Source organism: Pithys albifrons, chromosome 2, assembly GCF_047495875.1.
Source record: "Pithys albifrons albifrons isolate INPA30051 chromosome 2, PitAlb_v1, whole genome shotgun sequence".
Lineage (NCBI taxonomy): Eukaryota > Metazoa > Chordata > Aves > Passeriformes > Thamnophilidae > Pithys > Pithys albifrons.
In genome coordinates, this window is record NC_092459.1 from 54401537 (window position 1) to 54424279 (window position 22743).

Sequence of the window (22743 nt, forward strand, 5' to 3'; positions counted from 1 at the left end):
CAGATGCCCTTCATAACTCCATTTAAAATTATCAACCCCAAACTACTCTGGCTTGTAGTAACATACCATGTGTCCTGGTTACCACACTAGGGGAGAGAGAGACACCATGACACACTTTGTCAATCAAGACACTTCAACAACAGACAGTTCCCACCAGGAACAGGAGCACTGGTCATCCTCCATTACAAAATTGGCATTAAAAATGGAAAGACAGCGATAAGTAGTAGCATAGGTACTGTAACTCTAACATGAACTATAATTATGCTTTTTTTTTGAGTGTCTAGTGAAACACACATCTCTGATAATTGACATTCATATGACTTCTAGCAAAAGCAAGCCTGTACATCTGAAAGTTTTAATGGTAAAAATTGGGGATGCGGGGAAAGAATCAAAATTTTTCTCTGCCATCAGACCCTGCAGTGTGCAAGTAAGAACTGTACTTTGAGATGATTAGTTTTATACACTTTTACTTCCCTGACTTCTGGGAAAACATGCACTTGGAGAACTCTAAGAAAAAGGGGTGACTAACCTTTAGAGTTCCGAATTAAAAAAAAAATTCTCTTTTCAGCTGATCTGTATTTCTAACTTGATTTATCCATAATATGAACCGTAACACTAATACTTTGAGTAAGAGTTGGCATTTAAAGGAAAGTGTCAAAGGAACATATTCATCCTAACGAATCCAAAATAAGCACACATCTACCTTTTTTTTCCAAAGAAGGTTTTAACACTGAAGTGCTAAATAAAAAAAAATTACACAGTTTTCTAACAGATAAACATAAATGATGAAAACTTTGCACTTCCCTCCTCCTAAAGGGCAATCTAACTTCTGAAACTCCATGCTTTCAGAAGCTGTTGAAATGACAGAGGTAGAAAAAACTGTCTCATATGTCAATAATGACATCAGTCCTCCATTGCTTAATCAGAAATCTGATCTGCTTATTAGTTACTGTGTAAGGAAGAGGATTAAATATGAGAAGAGTGAACTTGCCATGATTAGCTTTGCAACATTAATAAAACATTCAATAGTAGTTTCGTTGCTAAGTCTGCTGAAGTAAAATGTTCAAGTGGCCTTGGAAGCATCTATTTGACAACAGAGCATTACTCTCTGAAAGAAAGTCAAGGCTATTTCCTATCCAAGTCCTATAAAGATCATCTCCTTGCTATGGTGAATGCATGTTTATCTTTTTTCCAAATCACATTTTCCTTATTCTGGGTGATATTAATCTCCATGGGGTGGACACATCTGTGAAGGTGCAATGGTTCATCTCCTGGTTCTGGTCAATTCTTGTTTTAACCTCATTTCCAGATCACACTCTTCACACATATTAAGATATTAATCTCTATAGGCACAGACATCTCAGCTGGACTCAGCACACAGGTCCCCCTCTTCTGGTCAATTTTTATTTTAATTCTAATTTCCTGTAATTTATATTCCTCTTTCGAGTTTAATATATTCTACATCAGTCTTCTCAGCAAGTCTTCTCTCTCCCTTCCCTGCCTTTTCCAGAGATTTTCACAGGAAAACTACTGGTTTGCTCCCTTTTACCAACTATTAACCTCAAAAACACTGTAGGTGTTACTGATGTTATTGCCAGGTGGAGATGTTACTGGTGTCATTTTTAACAGGCACTATTACCATCAACACTACTTGCAAACATACTTACAATGCTTGCCTTATTAATAACTAGTTCTCTCAGTGGGGTGTAATTTGTGCAGTCTTGTTTTTATATAATTTCACTTACCCACTGCAGGATGGGATAACCCCACACTTAGGTAACAAATGAGGGTATAAGTTAGAACATAAGAAAATAAAGTATAATGCCTTATTGTACCCTTTCTGACTGACAGTCAAGTCTCTGGGCACAGTCCTCTGTGCAAAATGAAGGGTGTAGTACAACAGAAATCACAGGAACATCATGAGCCTGAAGTATTTCAGGTCTCTCAAATGTAAGTCTCATTAGGGCAACAGAATCTCAGAGAGGAAAATAACTAGAGATCTTCAGCCTGGATATTTGCCTCAAACATTTTGAGACTGTATCTTTGCTATTCCCACCAAATACAGAGAACTGTACAAATATGGTATTTAATTTCACTGCCTAAACAAGCTTTCAGATTTCCCTGCAAGGTTTGCTTCTCAGCCATGGAAATATTCATCACTAAATTAACACATCATTGTTATCTTAGTCTCCTATCTGCTCACCACCTGAAAAACATACTAGTCAAAACTTAAAACCACAACAGAGGGGCATGTTTGAAAAAGGGCAAGAGCAAAAATATTGCTACTTTTTCAGAGCATGTTTCTCTTCAATTTCTTATCTCACTGATTCTTATATACTCTTCCACAGGGAGCCTAATATACTACCTTTTTTCTTTAAATGAGGAGTACCTATGTAGGGAATTTTGTTCAAACGGGAAGCAAAATAAATGTCCTAATTACCAATGGTTTGTTTCTCTACGCAGTTCCAATACATGTGAGCCTCGTCACTGCGTTCAGAGAAGTGCAAACCAGAACTTCCACATCTGAAATGCTGCAACACTTCTCAGGGAAGCCTGGTTTAAAGTTAGTAAATTATGCACCATGAGAACCCTAGGAACACAAAACACCAGAGACAATTAGCCGCAGGAGAAGACCATGAAATCTGAGGTAACCTTGCCTGGCTACACCACATGCAGTGGTTTCAAGCGTCTCACCTTTCGTAATGCTTGACTTCAGCCACCAGCACCTATTGCACCAAATTGCTAGTCAATGTAGATACAGCTATAGTCTTTCTAAGACACAGCAAAACAGAATTGCCCTGACAGACATTAGTGTCACAGATAAAACAGGCAAAACCTTTTAACTTCTTGCTGTAGCAGTTCATAAGAGTCCAAGAGCAAAATACGGTGCAGCTAAGTGTGCAGACAACTCCACAGAAACATAAGCTTATTTTGCCTTTGGAAATTATTTTTTATGTTTATATTCACAGCCATTCAATTTAAAAGCTTAAATCTAAAAAGAATGCCTTCCTATTTAGCTAAGACTTCCATTCAAAACTTTTTGGAAAGCAAACGGAATTACACTTCAGAACATTTATCCAAGCTTTGACTTTATTTAATTTTGCCATGCATTTGCATTTTCATACATGATCCTTAAGGCTGTCTGTCTGCTAGGCTGCTATCTTCTGCAATCTATTAGCCAGTTTCAAACACTGATTACAGTCCCCCATTAGGAATATCTTCTTTGCCTGTGCACTTTATCTCCTGCTATTATAACATTTCATCATGCCAGAATCTGTAAACTGTGTCTGAGAACACACTACTCAATGTCTTAGGTAAACCGATCAATCATATATGAAAGAAACCAAAAATACTCCAGGGAACCTAGAAATATTTATATTTTTTACCATGTATAAACAAATTCCTCAAACAGCCACTGGGTCCATTTATGAGCCATACATCAATTACTGAACATTTACATAAAAGATACAATCATTGGTAGTTTATCTTTTATACTGCTAAAGGCAAAGCCTCTTAATTACAACTTATTTAGAGTGAAATTTTTAATATGTGCAATTCTAATGTTCTTAATGTTGTTACAATTTCTCTATTTTTTCCCCTGACAGATGACAGAAATCTTGAGGTTTAACCCCCCTTTTTTTTTTCCCAATTGTGTTCTGAACCCTCAAAACTCTACGGAAATAGCAACTTCTCTGGGCCTAAACATAGCCAAAGTAATCTTTTACATAAGAGGAACCCATTTTGTTTAAATACTGAGGCCACATACTGCCTTCTCTTTCTTAACTCTTATACAAAGAAATGCAAATTTAATCAGATGCTTCATTACTATTGTGGGGATACAGTAAACAAGCGGACAAAAGAGAATGTAAAAAAAGGTCAGGAAGAATACTGTGATAAACAAGACACAGACATCTTGGATGCCCAATGTCTCAAAAAAGGATTAGGGAATAAACAGAAACCAGTTTTACCTGGATTCCTCCTTGACAGGGCCTTTTTAATATAGCAAACTGGAAGATAAAAGTACTCTGATCTGGGAGTTTATAAAACCCCACACCAATAAAACAAAAGCTGAGCAGAACCATGGAAGAAACAGGAGAATTATCAGGGAAAATTACCAAAACCCTCTGCCTACCCATTGCTCGGAGCCATGAAGTCTTAACAAAAAGATATCCATCCCACAGACAGATACACTGGTTTGTTTTTCTGTCCTGCTTCACCTGGCAATACTGTCAACATAGAGCTAAAGCATGAGTGGAATTGTTTAAAATTTTAGGTATCGCTGTCCACACACCTACAATTGCTAGAGTAACAAGCTGATGACAGAACATGAGTTATTCCTGAAGTAGCAAAAGGTGAAGAGCAGCAACAAGGATGAGCTTAACTTCCCTCCATTCTCAGTCCACATTTTGTTTCTTACAGGGAAAAAAAAAAGCACCATCCTTCTCACTGAAGGCACAGTACTGAAGAAACTCATCAACTTCGATTTCACAATGGGTTTATAGACCCTTCTGCTCCTGTTTAATTTTACACTTTCTTCTTCAAATCTTCTGTTTTGTTTTCATAGCTGAAAGGCTGCCATCACCACAGCACTCAGTCCTCAGGCACAAGACAATAATTGAGGTGATATGGAAGAACATGTAGGATTTGGGATCTTTGCAGGTTTTTAATTACAAAATTGTGATCCCAAGACCTGCATTTGTCCTCCAACAAACATAAAAGCAGTTGTTTTTCCTTTAAGAGAAGTCCTCTAAAAATACCAATTTGACATTTGATGACATAGACAGAAAGAAATAGTGCACATATGCCTTCTCTCTATTTCATAAATCAAAATAAGATTATAATATTCCCATATATTATAGTATTTTCAAAGCAGTATTCATGGCAAAAAAATCTCCAACACTAATTTCCACTACAGCTTTGTTCAAGGCACTACAAATGCAGAGACCAGTAAACAGTATTTAGTAAAAACTTACCAAACTGTCTGTTAGGTAAACAGCATCAGTACTGCAGTGTACCTCAAGAGTGAATAAAATTATTTTATTGGGAAGATACATAAACATTTACCAACTTCATTCACTTGTTCCTGTGTCCTTTGGAGACTGTCTATTATAGAAACTTAGTAAATTTGAGCATTTTCTTTGGCCATTTGCTTCAGTTGCTAATGTTGGGTTTGTTTAGGTTCACAATGCAAATGCTTCACATTCAAGTACAGTGGGGTTTTTGGTTGTTGTTATTTTTTAATCACTTATTCACTTCTATTAAACAGGTATTTTTCCTAATTCTTTTAACTTCATAATCGCAGAATAAGACTGACCCTAAATTACTTAAGGTTGCTTTCAGGTGACAAGCGAAGAATAGCTGTTTTAAGAGATGGATGGCCAAAATTATTTCCCAGAAACACAAACTATCTAGTACTTGTTTTCATTCCCATTTCCATGCTTAAGCAAACAGAGAGAGATGTTTATACTTAACATCTGGATATCATCACTAGGCAAGCAAAGCAATCCAACAGATTATTTCAGTATTCCTTGGGTCTTCAAATGTCATTATTAATCACAAATGCTACTCTTTCAGGTTCACAGCCTCATCATATAGCCCATAAAGCTCAGACTAAAGATTTTAAAATACATGGTTTCTGTCAACCTGAAAGTAGTGCACAAACTCCCCTCTTCTGTATGCTCATAAAGAACAGCTGTGCAGTCTCTCTAAAGAAGAGCATAATCTTGCCTTTCCCAAATGCTGGTCCACTTAATACAACTCCTGGTTCAACAGTTGAGAAAAACACCAATAAATAAATCACCAAAAGCATTGAACATTTGGAGTATAAACTCAAAAAAGACAGACAAGTGATCCAGAGGAAACAACTATCACCCTCCTTTAAAAAACAGCTGCTTAGTATGTCTTCTTCAACACATTTAAAACAATCTGTAAACCAAGTTGGTAGTTGACTGCTGCTGTGGAGACAACAGGATACAGAAATTGGCCAGGAACTCAGTCATCCCTGGAAAGAACTGCAGACCTGAAAGAACTTCATGCCTTCCACATGACTCAGAAGGAGCTGTTAACCTACCCTGCAGTATTTAACCAAATCAGCATACAGGGATTTCAAAGGAAAGGGGGGAAAAAAAAAAAGGAGGGGGGAAAGTACTCAAGTACTCGGAATAACACATCACCTAAGAATGCAACGCCTTCCCACTTACACGAGATGAATCAAAGCATTAAACCATTAAACTAACATTATCAAAGAAAAAAGCCAACCAGCTTGGCTATTAATAGCCAAAGTCAGTAACTACTAAAAGAACTGGTCTATAACTATTAAAAGTTAATATTTAAAAAAAAAAAAAAGAATCTGACAGCTTTTCACTACCAGGTTTCAGTTGCCTAAGCCAGAAAAAAAAGAAGGAGGGGGGAGAAAAAAAATCTTTATATTCTATGACATTACACCCCTCTATTTGGCCTATGTCTACCAGGGAAACTCTATTCCCTTTCATAACCTAGCTTCACTTCAACAGATACAAAAATATAAATTATTACCAACTAAGGGTTTTGGTCGCACCTGGAAATAATCTTTCCTTAGCTCTCACTTACATATGTACATACATTACAGCTTTAAGTACACAGAGCAAGTATGTGAGGGGTTTTCTTGTGAAGGCTTTTCTTGGGCATGGGAGTTGTGAATAGTTTGTAATATTATCTGAGACAAGATAGCAAGAAAGAGAAGCCAATGCTGCAGAGATTTATAAATACAAGAAACTTAATATAAATACACCTTTTGCACTAAACAAGACCACGCACACAAAATATTCACGTGCTGAAGAGCTGGCAAGTCTGTGGAAGGAGTTTGCAATTTCTACTATTTTCACAAGTTGAGTAAGGACAGATTACTAGTGAAAACTAACTGAAAAAAAGAATATTTGTTTGACTTTTCTGAATTGAATAAGGAAAAGACTGTTGTGCAAGAGTGGAAAGTCTCTTTAACGGGAAATTTTCTGGCCTGAAAAGTGAAAACAGAATGGGCCAACTCTGTCTCATCAGCAAAGACAGGTCCAGCTAAGGAGTTAAGTGAAGGAACACAATATCCTGAAAAGTCTATTTATATTAATACTCATTAACCATTTTTGAGTAAGGAATCTCATATACCTGGTCTCCCTTCACTTATGGCACAAAACTCCAACATCTTCCAGCAAAACACAAGGGGAGACAAGGAGATTAAAAAAAAAAGTGGGGGAAGGCAGCAAGGGGCATGAGAACAGTGTGAAAATGATAATCCACTTCTTTCTTCAGGGATGAGGGAAGGGATTATGGGACTGTTTGGTAATTCTGAGTTTGTTTGGAGTTTTTTCATTTATTTAACATTATTTTAAAGTCAACATCATAATCTTCTCTGTAAAACTTATGACAAATAGCACTGAAAACTTAATACAATAATGTTTGCTATGTCTTGTCTACCTAAAACATATACAACACTCAAATTTAAGCATACTAATTTGAGAGGTATATTTTTCAGGTACCTTCTGCAATTGTAAAAGTGCATTTCTTTTAAGGAATCAAAAGATGAACAAAATATATTGGGTTAGTAGATTTTAAGAAATCACCACTTTAAATCATTTTAAGCACAAAAATGGCAGTCAGGACAGAGAAGTTATCTCTGCTGCATGAAGTCATCAACTCAGCCACATTTCTTCAGCACTCTCATGGCTGATAAATGCTTTCACATTTACAAAAACCAGTCAAACAGGATAACACTAGGGGAAATAAGACAATTGATAGCATTTTGATCATACTCCAGCCTAATACCACACAGAGATGATACCAACATAATAAAGAGTCAAAACATCAAATCAGAACATTTTTCTAATGGATAACTCTCCATCACATCTTATAATTTTAATTTTTCACTGTAGGAAAGAAAACAAAAGCAGGATAAAATTTCAGTTAAAACCATAAATAATTTAAAAAGAACAGCTATCATAACCACATTATAGGACTCACAAATAAACAAATCTATTTGGAAATAATAATACAAAAAGTAGTTCAAGAAGTCAGCTATCGAGCCAAAAATTTAACTCAGAGCAGTTTTGAACTACACCCACAATTGTTCTTCATAGTATTTTTTTTCTTCTGGTTAACACTCATCAGTCATTTTTACTGTTACAGAACAAGCGTTTACATACAAAAGAAAGCATACAACTCCACATCAGAATATATTGAGTAACTAGTGTGTAATAGTTAGAATGAACATACCATAATTTAATTGCAACAGAACTTGGGTTTAAAGTATTCAGTGGTGTCTCACAAGTTAGTAGAATTAATTTCATGACATGGTAGTTGAGAAATAGCTTCTTTTGCTAGTCAATTAAAATCACAATCACAAGTTTTTAGTAAGTGGTAGCAGACGTAAATGACTTTCTGACAAACTGAAGGGTCCAATTTTTCATACTGGGCAAAGAATTTAATTTTTTTCACAGCACCAACCCTCAAGAAATTAAGTCCCTCAAATATTTCGCTGAGACATATACTTAGTGCATTATTGTAAATGTCAGCCAATTCCTTATACATATGACCTTAAAAAGAACAAATGCCTGACAAGCCCATGCACAGCCCCTTCTAGCTTAAACCAAGTTTTTACATCTTAAAGTTAGTCCATTCTTATGGAAAATTCTGTTGTGTTTTGGGGGTTTGTTTAGTTCCCTCTGGACTATCAGACCACAGAATCTGTTTTAGACCTCATCCACACTCAAAGGGTTTTTGTTTGAACACCTACCACTAAGTAATTTCAGGGGGGGGAAAACTCAAAAACACAAATCTATAAGCAAATATAGGTATGCCAGCAAAAATCCTAATGCAGTCCCAGATTTTAAAGCTACAGGAAAATAAGTTTACAATTGCGGCCTATTCTGCATCAGAAAGCGATCCAAAGTTCTCAGTACAAGGTTCCCCCATTGTTATAACATTTGTTGTGACTTTTGGGAGGACCCCCTTCCTTTTGGCCGTGGCCAGCATTGCTTCGTTTTTGTAAGAAGACTCAGATATTTTTAACCAGAGACTACTGTATCACTTACATGTCATTTATTATTCTACAGTGTGTCTTGCTGCTATATGCTTACATTGTATTCTTACCCTAGAACACAGGTACATTTTACAGGTGTTGCAACAAATTTTCTGGATCAAATTACTGAGTGTCCAACCAAGTGCTTTAAGGAACCATTGCTTCTGTTGAGGTTCAATTCCACAGTATCAATTCTACAACCACTTTATCTGTCAACAGTAGAAATTATCCTGGTTAACACCTTCACAGAACTTTCCGTGATGTCCTTCATAAAAAACAAATCACAGCATTCTGACATTAGTTCACAGTTTCAGTACTAAGCAAAACATTAGATCCTGTTGGACCTTTTAGACTATTTAAAATGAAACAGCACAAAGGCTGCTAAGGCAAAGATTTGGACATGAAAAATCACAAAATAGATTCAGTTAGATCAAAAAATAAATGGTTCCTAACTGAAATACATGTAGAGATTTGTGAATAAAACCTCTAACTTTCACAGAAATTAAATTTCAGTAACAAAAAGCAAACTTAAAAATTTGTTTCACATTCACTGATCAGCACTTAGCTCTTACCTTTCACAGGACAAATATAGCTTATTTACAGAGAAATTTATCAGATATTAAGTCAAGTAAGGGAAGCCACTTAAATATCTAAATACCTTTATAACTGATAATTTTATGCTTATTTCCACAATTTTAATGGTTATTGAGCAGCTCAACAATCAGAAGGAATAAACAGATTTAAAACAGTTTCACATGCCACCAACATCAGCTTTTCAAGTCTGAAGCTATGTGTGCACGTATTTACAAAAAAACCCTGCAACACTATTGTCATATTCAGTGTTTAGGGGGCTAAGAAGGCAAGTAGTTTTTTGCTTGTTTGTTTAAACACAGCATTGAGTTGACACAGATACTAATAACTTCTTGTTCAGAAAAATATTTCAGTACATTTCTATTAGCTTCTAATATTTACAAAATGTCTAGAAAACGCAAACACAACTTTCAACTATATAGCTTCCTGAGCAGACTGTAAGTGACTTGAAACTAAACATTAGGTATGCACCATAGGTGACTTCAGACTGGGTCGTTTGCATAGTTTTAAACTACTAGTTTAAAGCCACCTGTAGGCAAGGCTTACCAGGAAGCAGCATGAGGTAATGGCCTTTCTGACCTACAAAATGAGGTACAGCAGGACTTTAAGCTCAGTCAGATGATACAAAATCCTCAACTAGCTCACCTGGTTTTCTGAAACTATGGCTATTTTTCCTCTTCTACCCATATCCACATATCTCATGAGCAGTCCTATTTAAATACCCCACAGGATGAGGAAGGACAGATCACCCATGAAAAGATGTGAAACCACAGAACCCAGCTTTAAGCCAGTTCCTGCTGTGCCCCAAACAGTGTCATAACAACCTCATAAACTTTGTTTATACACTTACCTAATAAATGCCTTAGCTATTATAACAAAATAACACAATTAAACCCAGTTTACTCAAAGATATATGCCAGAAACACTAGAACTCTGCCATCAGTTAGTGTGCAGTGAGTCAGAATGCAGACTCAATGACCTCACCTAGTCTAGCCACTCCAGCTCCAGAGGGAGCACTGGGCCTCTCTTTGCACCCCAATTCATGCCTTCCTGCCTCCGCTTTGTACCTTCCTAGGAGAACAAAGTGCTGGTATGATGAGCAGAGCATACAGCCAATGTGACTTTAAAAGGTGCCGGGTTCACCCTCCACGAGCTTCACTGCAAAAACCAAGCCTTCCCACCATAAGCCCTCATCCTCCTATACATTAAACTTAGATGGCAACACACCAGCTAATAGGAAACTAATCTCGAGCCCCACCCTTCCTTCAAGAAGATTCACATAAAGCTATACCAATTCACCCATAGGCCACGTGGTGGCCAGGCCATTCAAGTGATACAAACGCCCCCTCTGTGGCAGCAGTAATTTAAAGTAGCTTAAAAGCACTGGCAGATTGCAATTGAAGCTGAAATCTGAGTGCACACTTCTGGGAGCAGTACTACAAAGGCATCTTTTCATGACAATGCTAAGCTATGATGGGTGGGTGGGATTCCCTTAGCACATGGAAACACAAGATGTGTCCTGACTGATTCAGCTATCAGGACTAAAATAATTTTTTTTGAAGCTTCCTGTTACACATTTAATAGGATCTGTGTTGCAAAAGGAAGAGTAGAGATTTCACCAAAGCAGGTGCTAATGTAAAGCAAAGCTGACACTCAGTCACATTCCAACTTCTGAGAGGTAAGACCTAAAGGTCCACTAGTAAAGTGTTCATACAAAGACATGAAGACTCCGGAGCAAGAAGCAACTCTACAGCAGTGCTGCAGACCTCTCTGCATGTTAATCCAGATACTGTCAGTCTTTACAGGTAAGAGGATAAACTCTTTTTAACTCGCTTGTATTAATCAAGAACATTTCAGAAAGAAGACAAACTACAGTGATGTTAACCAGGTACCTCTCCCAAATGTCCAACATGAGGTTACAAATCCTTCAAGTGCCTTGCTTAAAAGTTCTCCTCCCTCCAAAAGGGCTGATTAAAGACTCTCTCCATTCCAAGAGTCCTGATGCCCACTGACACAGTCACCCCACACACCATCACCTAACTGCAATATCTCAGCTCTTCAGTAATGAAATGGTTAGTTTCATTAAAATGTCATTTCACAACCAGGAATGAGACAAATGGCCAAAAAAGCCAAGCAAATGACAGGAATAATCACACCATAGATGGGAACAGGAAAGAAATCACTATTAAGTGCTATATAAATCCATCAGGCAGCTGTCTCGGATACTTTGAGCAACGTAGAACTGGAACAGAAAAAGAAAGTTGATAAAGCATAAAAAGAAGATATGGAATGGTCCCCTTCATAGCAAGTGGCTACAACTGGACTTTTCTGACTACAAAAGGAATAGTTGAGATAGGGTAGCAAAAAGCCTGTGTGGCATGAAGAAGGTAAAATGGGAGAAATGATTAATCAACTTTTAATACAAGAGCTAGGATGTAAGTATATAAGTAGCAATTTCAAAAAACAAAGGACCACAGATTTTTCCACACAACTTACAGATTCTTTGCCACAAAGCAAGGTAAACGCTAAATACAATAAAGGATGAATACATCATTAGGCACAACCATGGTTACAAGAATCCACTTATAGTATAAAACACCAACACATTGTCTCTGTGGACAGATAGTACTCAGAGGAAATCACTCACTTGGCCAAAAATCCCTTTCCCTGAGAACTAGACACTAGACTAGGCAGACATCTCACCTGATCATGTGCAGATTTCTTACCTCACCCCCATTAGGATCCTTTTTCTTTTAATTTTTAACTATCGTAAGTAGATCTTACACAAGGGTATGACATCTGCCCTATTTAAAATGCACTGTGTACATTGCTACTAAACTAATCAAGCAGTACTGTGATTTCTCAGACATAAAGGACTAAACAAGACTTCTGGGATCATCGTGTTCAGGATGCTTTCAATTCTATCTGAATCAGTTAAGTTCCACTTTAAAAATTTATATCCATTTTATAAGTGTAATCTTGCATCTGAAAATACAGATAAACAAGTGATCTGTGAACCAACAGTGCTATGGAAGGAGCTGAGTATATAATGGAAAGGAAAACATTCGAGAAGGAGGGAGTGAAAGCAAGAAAGTAATTTCACTTTTAATTTCGCTCATTTTCCATATAATTTGTCAATACATTTTAACAGCTTGGTGGGAAGGAAAAAACAAAGCTACTGAGAAGTCTCTTATATATACACGCCTACTTACACCAGTGTCTCTTGTATATCACATGGAAACTGTAGCACATTCAAGGATAAAATATGACTGAAGCAACTTTTGGTGTTCTGGCAGCAAAGGGTTAATTGGAGTTTAATTATCATAAAGTATTTTTAAATACTTTCAAAAAACCCTCAGTTTCTCCTACTACATGATTACAAACAGATATGCTTGTTATGATTTTTGTATATTTCTCCAAGTATATTTAATGACAAAAATTTTACAAAATAAACAGTATCTTCCACTTAATTCTATCAAATTTCTGAGTTAGTTTCTCTCCCAAAGACAGACTATAACTATTTTATTGGGTAAGGGAAAATTATTAACTTAGAAATATTTACTCTTGGTTGTTTATTTGTGACACTGACTATTCTGCACAAGAAATCTGAGGAATAACTACTCTGATAAATAACTTGAACTTGTAAAACATATAGTCCTTTTTATGCTTAACTAATCCTATGATCTGAAATGCCACAGTTAAATGACTTCAGGTAAGCTGATGCATTTCTATATTTTTTATTCTCATAATTTTTATTTACTAATAAAAAACCACACACACTTGCACAGACACCATCAGAGGCAGTACATTGCGTATTTCTATCAGCCAGAAGCATTCTTTAAAAAAAAAGAATTAAAATATTTCCTTTTTTTTCAAATTTGAAAATGTGCAAATTGTTAAAAATAATATACAAAAATATAAGTTTAAAGTGATTGAGTTGTGAAAACAAGCTGAATTTGTTCTTTATCAAACTGTAGGAGTAGCAGATGAAAGGAGGTGCTATATAAGGAATAGCTAGACTTCAACAGAGAACACACTGCCAAAACATTTTGGCCTAGATTCTGACAGGCACGCACCCAAGTTGAAGGGTCATGGAAAGCAGCGGTGTAAAGAAACAATCTACAGAGACCAGAAAACATTCACTGAGGATTATGGCTATGTTGCGGGGGAAGGGGGGGGGGGGGCGGAGGGGGGAAGAGGTAGAAGCTGCTTGGGGTTTTGTTTGCTTGGGTTTTTTTTTCATTTGAAATCTGTGGAAGAAAGACAAAACATACAATATTTCTATTGTGCGCTAAGGGGGATGAGAAAATATACATGCACAGTTTCTAAGACTGCAACAAATTACAAGACATATCTTGTTCCTTTTCCTAACTTGCTGCTGCTCCTTCTCATTTGCTTTCACAGAGTGTGTTAGAAGGAAGAACAGATGACAAACCATAGCACACAGCTCCTGAAGAAGGCCAACTTTTAAAAAATTCATACTGTGTAATTTGATTAGACCCTTAATAAATGTGTCAAAATTTTTATGAAGAATTCTCTATCTGGAAATTGTTCATGCTCAGGAGTAGTACAGAGCATCATAAAAAGGAAATAAAAATCAAATTACAATGAGGGAGATTTGTGAAATGTCCAGACTGAATTAACAGCTTCATTAATTACAAAGAAAAATTAACAGTTTAAAATTCTTACAATTCAAACAAGAATATTAATAAAAAGGAAGCTGCAAATTAGTTGGATGTAGTTTAGCCTGGAAATGTACAGGCTGTTATATTAAGGTAAGGAGTGGGAAAGGCAATCAAAAAAAAGATGACTGAAAAACTGTACTCATGTTAAACACTCAAGATGACTAGGAAGAAAACAGACACTCCAGTGTGCACTAAACACAGACACATATTATTGCAGGCTACAGAATGGCTCTCACTGGAACAGACACATGAACCCAAATCTTTGTATTCTGCATCCACTAACACTAGGACAAAGATCTCATCAACAGGATCACAAACACACACACACACTTCAGAGACTGGCTTAGAATAAGGAATGAAAAAGTTTGTGGTAGTTTTCAAATTCAGTAGGGCATAGCTCTACTTGTAGATATCAAGTGTATTTAATAAAAGCCCAAGAACCACACTTTAAACTGACTACACTTAAAGAACTAGCTACAAAAAAGTCTATTTCACTAAACCTTAAAAAAAGTCCGAGCACCTCTTACTACTAAACCTCTGACTAGCGCAATACATCAGTATTTTTGACACTTGGCAATACAAACTAAATTCTCTAGCTGCTGATATGCTATACACACACACACACAAATCTCATGTTTCCTAGATACAATTGTTCAACTCCTCGACAAGCTTCACGTATTCTGGTCAGGATATTCAACATTCTTCTCCACTTACCTAACACATACCCCACAGCACCAACCTGACTGCTTGTACTCACAACTCCAAACTGGGCTGCATGCCACATTTTTAGCATAAAATACCACGGACCATGTAAGTTATCAGAACTTCCTACTCTTCTTATGCCAGTGAACAACCTCATAAAAAAAAAAAAAAACTTTACGGAAGTGTTCCCACCTTTGGTGTTAACGTTAGTCTGAGGAGTTAAGAGTAAAGCAAAAATCACTGGTCTGATTTCACTATGGTTTTGAATGAAAAGATACTATGCTTGAGAATATTTTATTTTAGCTGTTTCTACAACATACCAGCGGCATACATGGTACATTTCCCTTCCCGTGTTAAAGGGCTTGTATGTGCTTATGTAACTTCACAATTCTGACACACAGACATTAAATTATACACACCAAAGCCAGACACATAAGGAGCGATGCAATCTGTTCAGACCAACACTGCTTCAGCACATTTCTTAATCGACGACACATCTCAAATGTCTCAATTAAAAACTAATTTATAGGTGGACCAAGACGAAAAGAAAAAAAGCCCTCTTAACTACACATCAATCCTTATGAAAACCATGCTTCAAAGTCTTACGAGTGTAGATACTTCTATTAATGGCAGTTTTCAAATCAGTATCCTGTGATAAAGGCTTGAAGTACCTGTCGAATTAATGCACCCGGTGCAATTGCAAGTATTACTTAAAAGGTGGGAAACCAGAAAAAAAAATAAGAGCCTGAAGTCTATTCCGCCTAGTCAGCTGGTCATTCGCGTGATACTTCACACCGCAAACAATAAGTCCACGTTCACCATGAAGCTTTACCCCAAGCAAACGAAGGGTGCTTCATAAACTACAGAGGAGGAGGTGGTATGAGGGTCCAGCACACGAGTCCCCACTGTCCCTTATCGCCCCGCCATAGCATTGGGAGATGCTGCCACCACGCTCTCCCCGGAGCGACTGCTCTGGCCCCGGGCTCTCTGCCCCGAGGCTCCCTCGGGGCCAACAACTCACCGCCGTACCAGCCGCAGCTCCCACCGCCCGGCCCCGAGGGCTTTAATTCCGCAAAACCCCGTGGCGTGGAGGAAGGGAGGGTGGGGGGAGGCGTGGGAAGGGGCGAGAAATTCTCCGTTTTCAAACAAAACAGACGCCGGCTCTATACAGCGCTTTCCCTCCCCTTTCTCGCCCACCTCTCTTTTTTTGGTACTGGGCGGGGGGGTCCTGGTGGCCAGCTGCAGCCCGTGTCTCCCCGCCCCACGCCTCGAAGCGAGGGGAGCGGCTGGAGCGCCCCGCGGGCTGCGCCCCCAGCGCCGAGCAGCGAGACACTGGGAAAAGTTTGAGCCGGGAAAGGGGCGAGAGCAGCTCCGGCCCCGCCGACAGCGCCGCTGGCACCTGGGAGGCTGGCCACGGGGGTAGAACCAGGAGGAGGGGCGGGAGGGGAGTTTGTGAGGTGCCCAAAGCCCGCGCCCTGCGCGCCCCTGCGAGCCCCGCGCCGACACCCCAGGCACATGCGTGGGTTGCCCTCCTGCCACATCCCGCCCCGCAGAGGGGTTGGAGGTGTGGGGCGGCCCCTCTGCAGCCCCACCGCCGCTCGTCGGGGCGGGAGCCGGGTCCCGGAGCAGTGACCGCCCGTAACACTCTCCGCTCTCCTCCCTTTCCCGGCGCGCACCCCGGGCACGGTGAGACCTGGCCGCACCGCCCTCCCTCACCTGGGCACCGAGCAACAACTCACCTGCGGAGAGCTGGGCCCGGGCCGCCCCGAGCAGGGCGGGCGAACGGCCGGCCAGCAGGGCGAGCCCCGCCAGCAGCGGCAGCGAGGCAGCGGCGCCGGCCCCCCTGCCCATGCCGACTTGCGGAGAAGTTTCAGAAAGAGGCCGGGGCTGCCCCAGCCCGCGGCAGCGGGCGGAGCGCGCCTCGCTCGCCCCTCTCGCCGCGGCACCTCGCCAGGAGACCCCCGCGCCGAGGCGCGCCCGCTGGCCCCGGGGCCGCCCGCTGGGGCAGCCGTCTGCGGGGCGACGAGCGCGGCGGCGGCACCGACTCTCCTCGTACTCCGGAGTTACTTTGCTGCTGGGCGAGCGGGGCGGGAGGGAGGAGCCGAGAGCGCACGTCCAACCCCCGCTCCCCGGCACTTGGCACGGGGAATGTGGGACTCCGGCCCGCAGCCCGGCGCGGGCGCAGTGGCGCCCGGCAGCGCCTCCTGCTGCAGGCGCGGGGGCAGCACCGGCTCGGATGGGATCGACGCTGCCCGGATCGGCTCAGTGCTGCCCGGACCCGCTCGGCTCGGCTTGGCTCGGCTCTGCTTTCCTAGGCACGGCTCGCCTTGGCTCTGCTTTCCCTGGCACGGTTCGGTCCGGCTCTTCTCCGCTTTCTCTGGCACAGCACAGCCTAGTTCAGCGCGGCTCCGCTCGCCCCGGCTCGGCTCACCACGGCACAGGAGCCTCTCCCGCCGGCTGTGCGAGCCCTCCGCTCTGAACGCCCCGCCTTGGGGGGAACCTGCTGCTTCTGGAGGAGAAGGAGGAGGGGGAGAGGGGCGGAAGGGAGAGGGCCCTGGCTTAGCTGGTGGGGCGGGAGGTCGGGGCAGGGAGCGCGGCCGGAGGCGGCGGGTCCTGGGCGCTGGTTGCGAGGGAAAGATCCCCCGCTCCTGGTGGGATGTGCTGGCTGATCCCGTTTTTGGAAACGCGGTGTTGATCGGGTGGCGAGCGGGGCGTTATCAGCGCACATCAAGCAGCCTGGCTGTATCTTCGACTCAGGGTTCGTGGTTTTGCTTTCTTTGGCAGCACTTGTCTGGCTTCTAAAGCCAGTAGAGGCTCATTGATCGGAATTGGAATGGTAATAAACAGTATTGCTATTAATGCTGACATTTCCACATGTGATCGATATCCGACCTTTCAGACAGGTCTGTGTGCAGTTGTGCGACTCTGACACCCGTGGGTTGTGCGGCAGAATGCTCTCTCCCTATCCAGCCCCCAGGTATGCCCGATGATAAAGGCCTTGCTCTCTGTCTCTGAAAATATTTCAGGTTCCTTCGCTTCCAGGGCTTAGAATCCCAAAACCACATTTGGAATAAGAGATAAAACCAACAGTGCCGGAATTTCTGTTTGATAAGCATAATTTCCTCCGATTTTTAATTAGATTTTCTTTTTTGCATGGCAACCTGTAATTCGACACGTTGTATAATGATTACAAATGAACCCGAAAGCACTGGAAACAGGTTTTGTTGCAAACTCGAAATGTTATCCAGGATCATCAAAGGTTTGCTGTGATTCAAAATCCATTCCAGCCAGTGTCTGGCAATTGACAGGTTTACCTTTAAATCCCCCAAGGTTTTCACGACCTGGAGGGGAAGGAGGTGGGGGGTAGCGAAACACAGCAGTTAGCTTTGTTATACAAACTATTGTGTACTTCACACATCCTCACGAAAAAAAACATACAAAAACCAAATTAAAACCAACACTAAAAAATGCTCTACACCTGGAAACCCCTGTCCTTCATTTGGGTGGAGTGGCTGGAAACCAATTTTCATGCTCACCGTGAACTATACAATTATGTGCTTCAGTGAACACTGGCTCTTTGTTTGAACTGCGAGAAGAATGGGAGCTGTGTGAGATGATCTCATGACACCCAGTTTTTCAGGAAGGATGGGCCATATGCTAGGTCCAAGTAAACAGAAAATTCTTCTAAGCAAGGTGAAGGAAAGCAGTGTGCCAACCCAGTTTCTGATGCACGAGGCTACAATTCGATTTCTTTTGTTAGGTGAAAACTTTTAATGGAGAAGTCCCAAATCATACAGATACAGTCGTGGAGGAGTATGTGGGTATCTGATGCCAGCTTTTATTCTGAGAGCTATAGAATTAACTCTGTAAAAGTGACTTCAAGCCAGATAACTTGTGAGTGGTTTGAGAAGCAGAGAAGACTAATGCCGGCTTCCCCTTTGCCTCTGTGGCAGGTTTGCAGGTATTTCTGGTGGCCAGCACTGCAGATTGCCATGTCCAGAGTGTGGGAAAGGTTGTTAGGTGATGGGGAATGTGCAGCTCCTGGTAGCTGTTCCATTTCATTGCTGTGAGGTGAGGGATCCCACTGTTGTACAGTCATCTGTGCTTTATCCAAATAGTTTACATATCTTCCAGTCAGAGTCTCGGGACTTCATGCTTTCCTATCACTCACATTGCTATTAAAAAAACAACAAAAAGAATTTTGATTGCTATTCTTTCTTTGACTTGAGAGTTCAAGCTTGAGATGTGTAAGTGAGATGTGCTTGTGACTCCACTCTTGCCTCAGGTGTCTGTGCATCTGTTGAACTATTATGTGTAGTTCAGTATGTGTGTTCTTCTACTGTAGTTGGCATCCTGACAAATACTTAACTTACACGTCAGGTTTGAGGTCATTTTTATGTTACATAACAAGAATGGATTTATTTTTGTTCCTGTTTTTACATTTCTACAACTCTAAATGTTTTACAGTTTTTGCACTTCCCATTAAGAGCAAGCCTAACTATATTATCTCTTGTGCATCTTTTAAGAACTGCCTATATAACAACTTGTATGCTAAATGCAAACCAAATATAACAGCAGAAAGATGGAGACACCGCACAGTAACATCTTTCCCTCCAGTCCAATAGGTATTTGGAACTTAACAAAGGTGGTCTTTATCCTGATAATTGCAACCTCTAAATAAAGTCTCAAATACATCTCTGTCAAATTCAAGAATGTTTGGTTCTGAAACTCTACTAGATGCCTCTACTGTCTTTGCATTCACTGCTAAAACTTCCCCATTATTCTTTTGGGTGTTGCTAAGCCCATCATAGCACATTTTTTAACACAGGCTATCATTTAATTATGTTCATAATGACTGACAGATGTCTAGCATAATATATCACATTTAAATACCTTAAATTAGCAATATTCCAGTGCTATATGATAGAATGCTCATCGAAGATGGTATTTTCCCATGGTATATTAATAGCAAGTCTAGAAATGTTATAGTAAGTTACATATTCCTAATTAGGAAAAATATTTCCCTCTTCACTCTTTCCTTTTTCAGGAACCTTTAACCATTCTCCTAGAGCACAAGGGGATTTGAAGAGATTTAAATGAAATTTTTCAGAAAATCAGATAGTCAAAGATTCTCATTATCCTGCAGCTCCCATCCAACTTTCCACCCCTCTGCACTCTTGTTTCCTTTGTGAAAATCTTCTCATTTATTTTTTGAGTCTTAGCAGGATCCAAGGCTTTGAAGTTTTGGCTCTTCAAGGTGGAAGATCGTAGAGAAAATTGAGACTTGAATTGACTGAGCATTTCTTGGTATTATCCAATAATGCCCATGGCAAGGTTTTCACTGTATTTTCACTTCTGGAAAAATACCTCCTTAAAATGTTCTGCAAATTTCAATTAAATGTGATATTTTGCTCCCTAGTTCTCACAGAGGCTCTTTTAGAGCATACTAATTCCACAGAGAACCAACAGCCAATGCTCTTGTCATACCATGGACATGTGGACTGAAAAGAAGGGGGCAATGCTGTCTTACTGATGCCTTCCAACAGCCTCCCTTTATACAGCCGCTTATTGGATGCAAATGTAGGGCAAGCATAGGGTCTAAAAAGGATGGGGATTCACTGATGCATATGAAATATGCACAAGCAGACCTGGATAATATCTTCCAAGTAGGAGCACCCCACATTCACTCAGTTACTTGTGGTACGTGGTGAGAATAGGACATGCAACAAATGAACTGCCCTATGAGAAGGGAAGCCCTGCAGCTCTTGCTCACATTCTTTAATACCCCAGTGGTCAGAGCTAGTGGTAGGCTTGTGTGATTACAGACAGCTGTGTGGCATTTAGTTCAGCCAAATGGCAGATTCAGTGATCTTGGAAGTCTTTTCCAGCCTAAATTATTATATTATTCCATTCTATAATTCTGTGATTTCCCATCCTGAGCCTACACTTCTCACTTGACCACCCTTCTCAACACTGTCCACCTTTCAGGGTAGAACTTTTCCTTCTTTATCCAGAGAAGGGATATTATTTTGGTCTGCTTGTCATTTCTGCAATTTTGATAAAATAGCCTGTGATATTTACAAAACAGCATATTCCCTGTTATTGACTAAATTCTGTCTTTTTCAGCAGACATAATAGTTGACAACTGAAATACAGCATGGGAATAGCCTTCAAGAAGGAGTGAGGCATGGGTTTGTTGTGAAATAAATTGTTTTACTGAATTTCATACGTTCAAAATTACATTGTACTATGCATTCCTCCTGCCAAGGTCCAGCACAGAAAGAAACTGGTTCCTGAGTTTGTCTAAACATCAGAGAAACTGTCTGTATTTTAATATGGTCTTACTCTGTAAGATGCTATTCAATTAAAGCAAGATATGTCATGAGCTGGTCTCTGGGACACCGTTAATAGCTGAAACACAGTATATCTAACAGTGAATATGAATGCATTAAACTCCTTAGAACTGTTCAGCTTTAAACAAGTTCTTGTAACATGTTTCTGTATGTATGTGTTTAAGTTTTCACATTATATAGAAGCTTGTTACTAGGCTTCTACCCCCATATCATCCATCCCAGCTTCATGCTTGTATTCTGCATTAGAAACATAGGAGGAGACATTATTTTTTGTCATTGAAGAAGACACCAGCAAGACTTTAGAAGTTTCTGAGGACTTGCAAAGTACATTGCACTTCCATACTGATTGCCAAGTTCTCTTTGATTATTGTACCTGTACCTGCTTCTTGCAATGATTTGAAACCATGTAGAACTTTAAAGTCCACAACAGTAATGTTGCACTTGAATTCAGTTGAAGGTGTTCATTCAGGTTTTGGAACAGCTCCGAAAGGGCACTCTATGTGCCCTTCAAAGATTCATGAGAACTTGGGAAGAAAAATGGACAGATGGCCTTAGAGCATCTGTTGCCACTGAAATACATCAGACTAAGAGATTCAACAGTATAGTTGAGTTGGATGAAGTCTTGAAGGTGTTAATCTAATGCACTGAAAACAAGAAGCTGATAGAAAAATGAATGTATAAGTATAATATGTAAATGGGCTATCTAGAGATATTTTAGCAGCAGCTTTTCAGGCTAAATAGTTGCCTGTAGGATAATTCACATGGTATTGTTTCTGTTCCCTTATTAGGTAATATACTTGTAGATTATTAAGTGAACATGCGTATTTAAAATTCAGTGAGTAGAATGTTTGTAAAAAAGTTAATGGATGAAAGAAACAAACTTGAAGTAAAATCAACATGATGCAAAATAACATTGCACTTTTCATCCAGCTTTTACCCAGGCTTACCATTGGCACAAGCAACATGGTATTATTTTGTACATGAACAGAAATACAGAACTGGATAGTTTCCTCTTGAGAACCTTTAAAGATCATGAAGTTTGTGAATTAATAAGTGATAGGCCTGAAAATACTTAAATGCTATTTTGGGGGTACTGGTGGCTTCAAACTGATAGACTAGGTTTAGATTAGAGAAATTTACTATGAGGGTGGTGAAGCACTGGAACCAGTTGCCCAGAGAAGTTCTGGGTGACTCATCCTTGGAAATGTTCAAGAGCAGATTGGTTGGGGCCCTGAACAACCTGGTCTAGTGGATGGCGTCTCTGACAATGCAACTAGATCTTTAAGATTCCTTCCAACTCAGGCCACTCTATGATTCTATGTTATCTCTTTTTCTAGGCTTTTTTTTTCTTTTTTGGCAAGGT

At 40.1% G+C, this 22743-nt stretch overlaps 1 protein-coding gene across 9 annotated transcripts in view; it reads right to left on the bottom strand.

Moving 5' to 3' along the window:
- Positions 1 to 16973, bottom strand: part of PTPRK (protein tyrosine phosphatase receptor type K) — a 415886-nt gene extending 398913 nt beyond the window's left edge. For all 9 annotated transcript variants that reach the window (XM_071549052.1, XM_071549044.1, XM_071549051.1 and 6 more), the window contains exon 1: positions 16767 to 16973. In XM_071549052.1, coding sequence (XP_071405153.1) covers positions 16767 to 16878 — 112 coding nt within the window. In that variant the 5' untranslated portion in view covers positions 16879 to 16973. The remainder of the gene's footprint in view (positions 1 to 16766) is intronic.
- Between the last annotated feature and the right edge of the window lie 5770 nt (positions 16974 to 22743).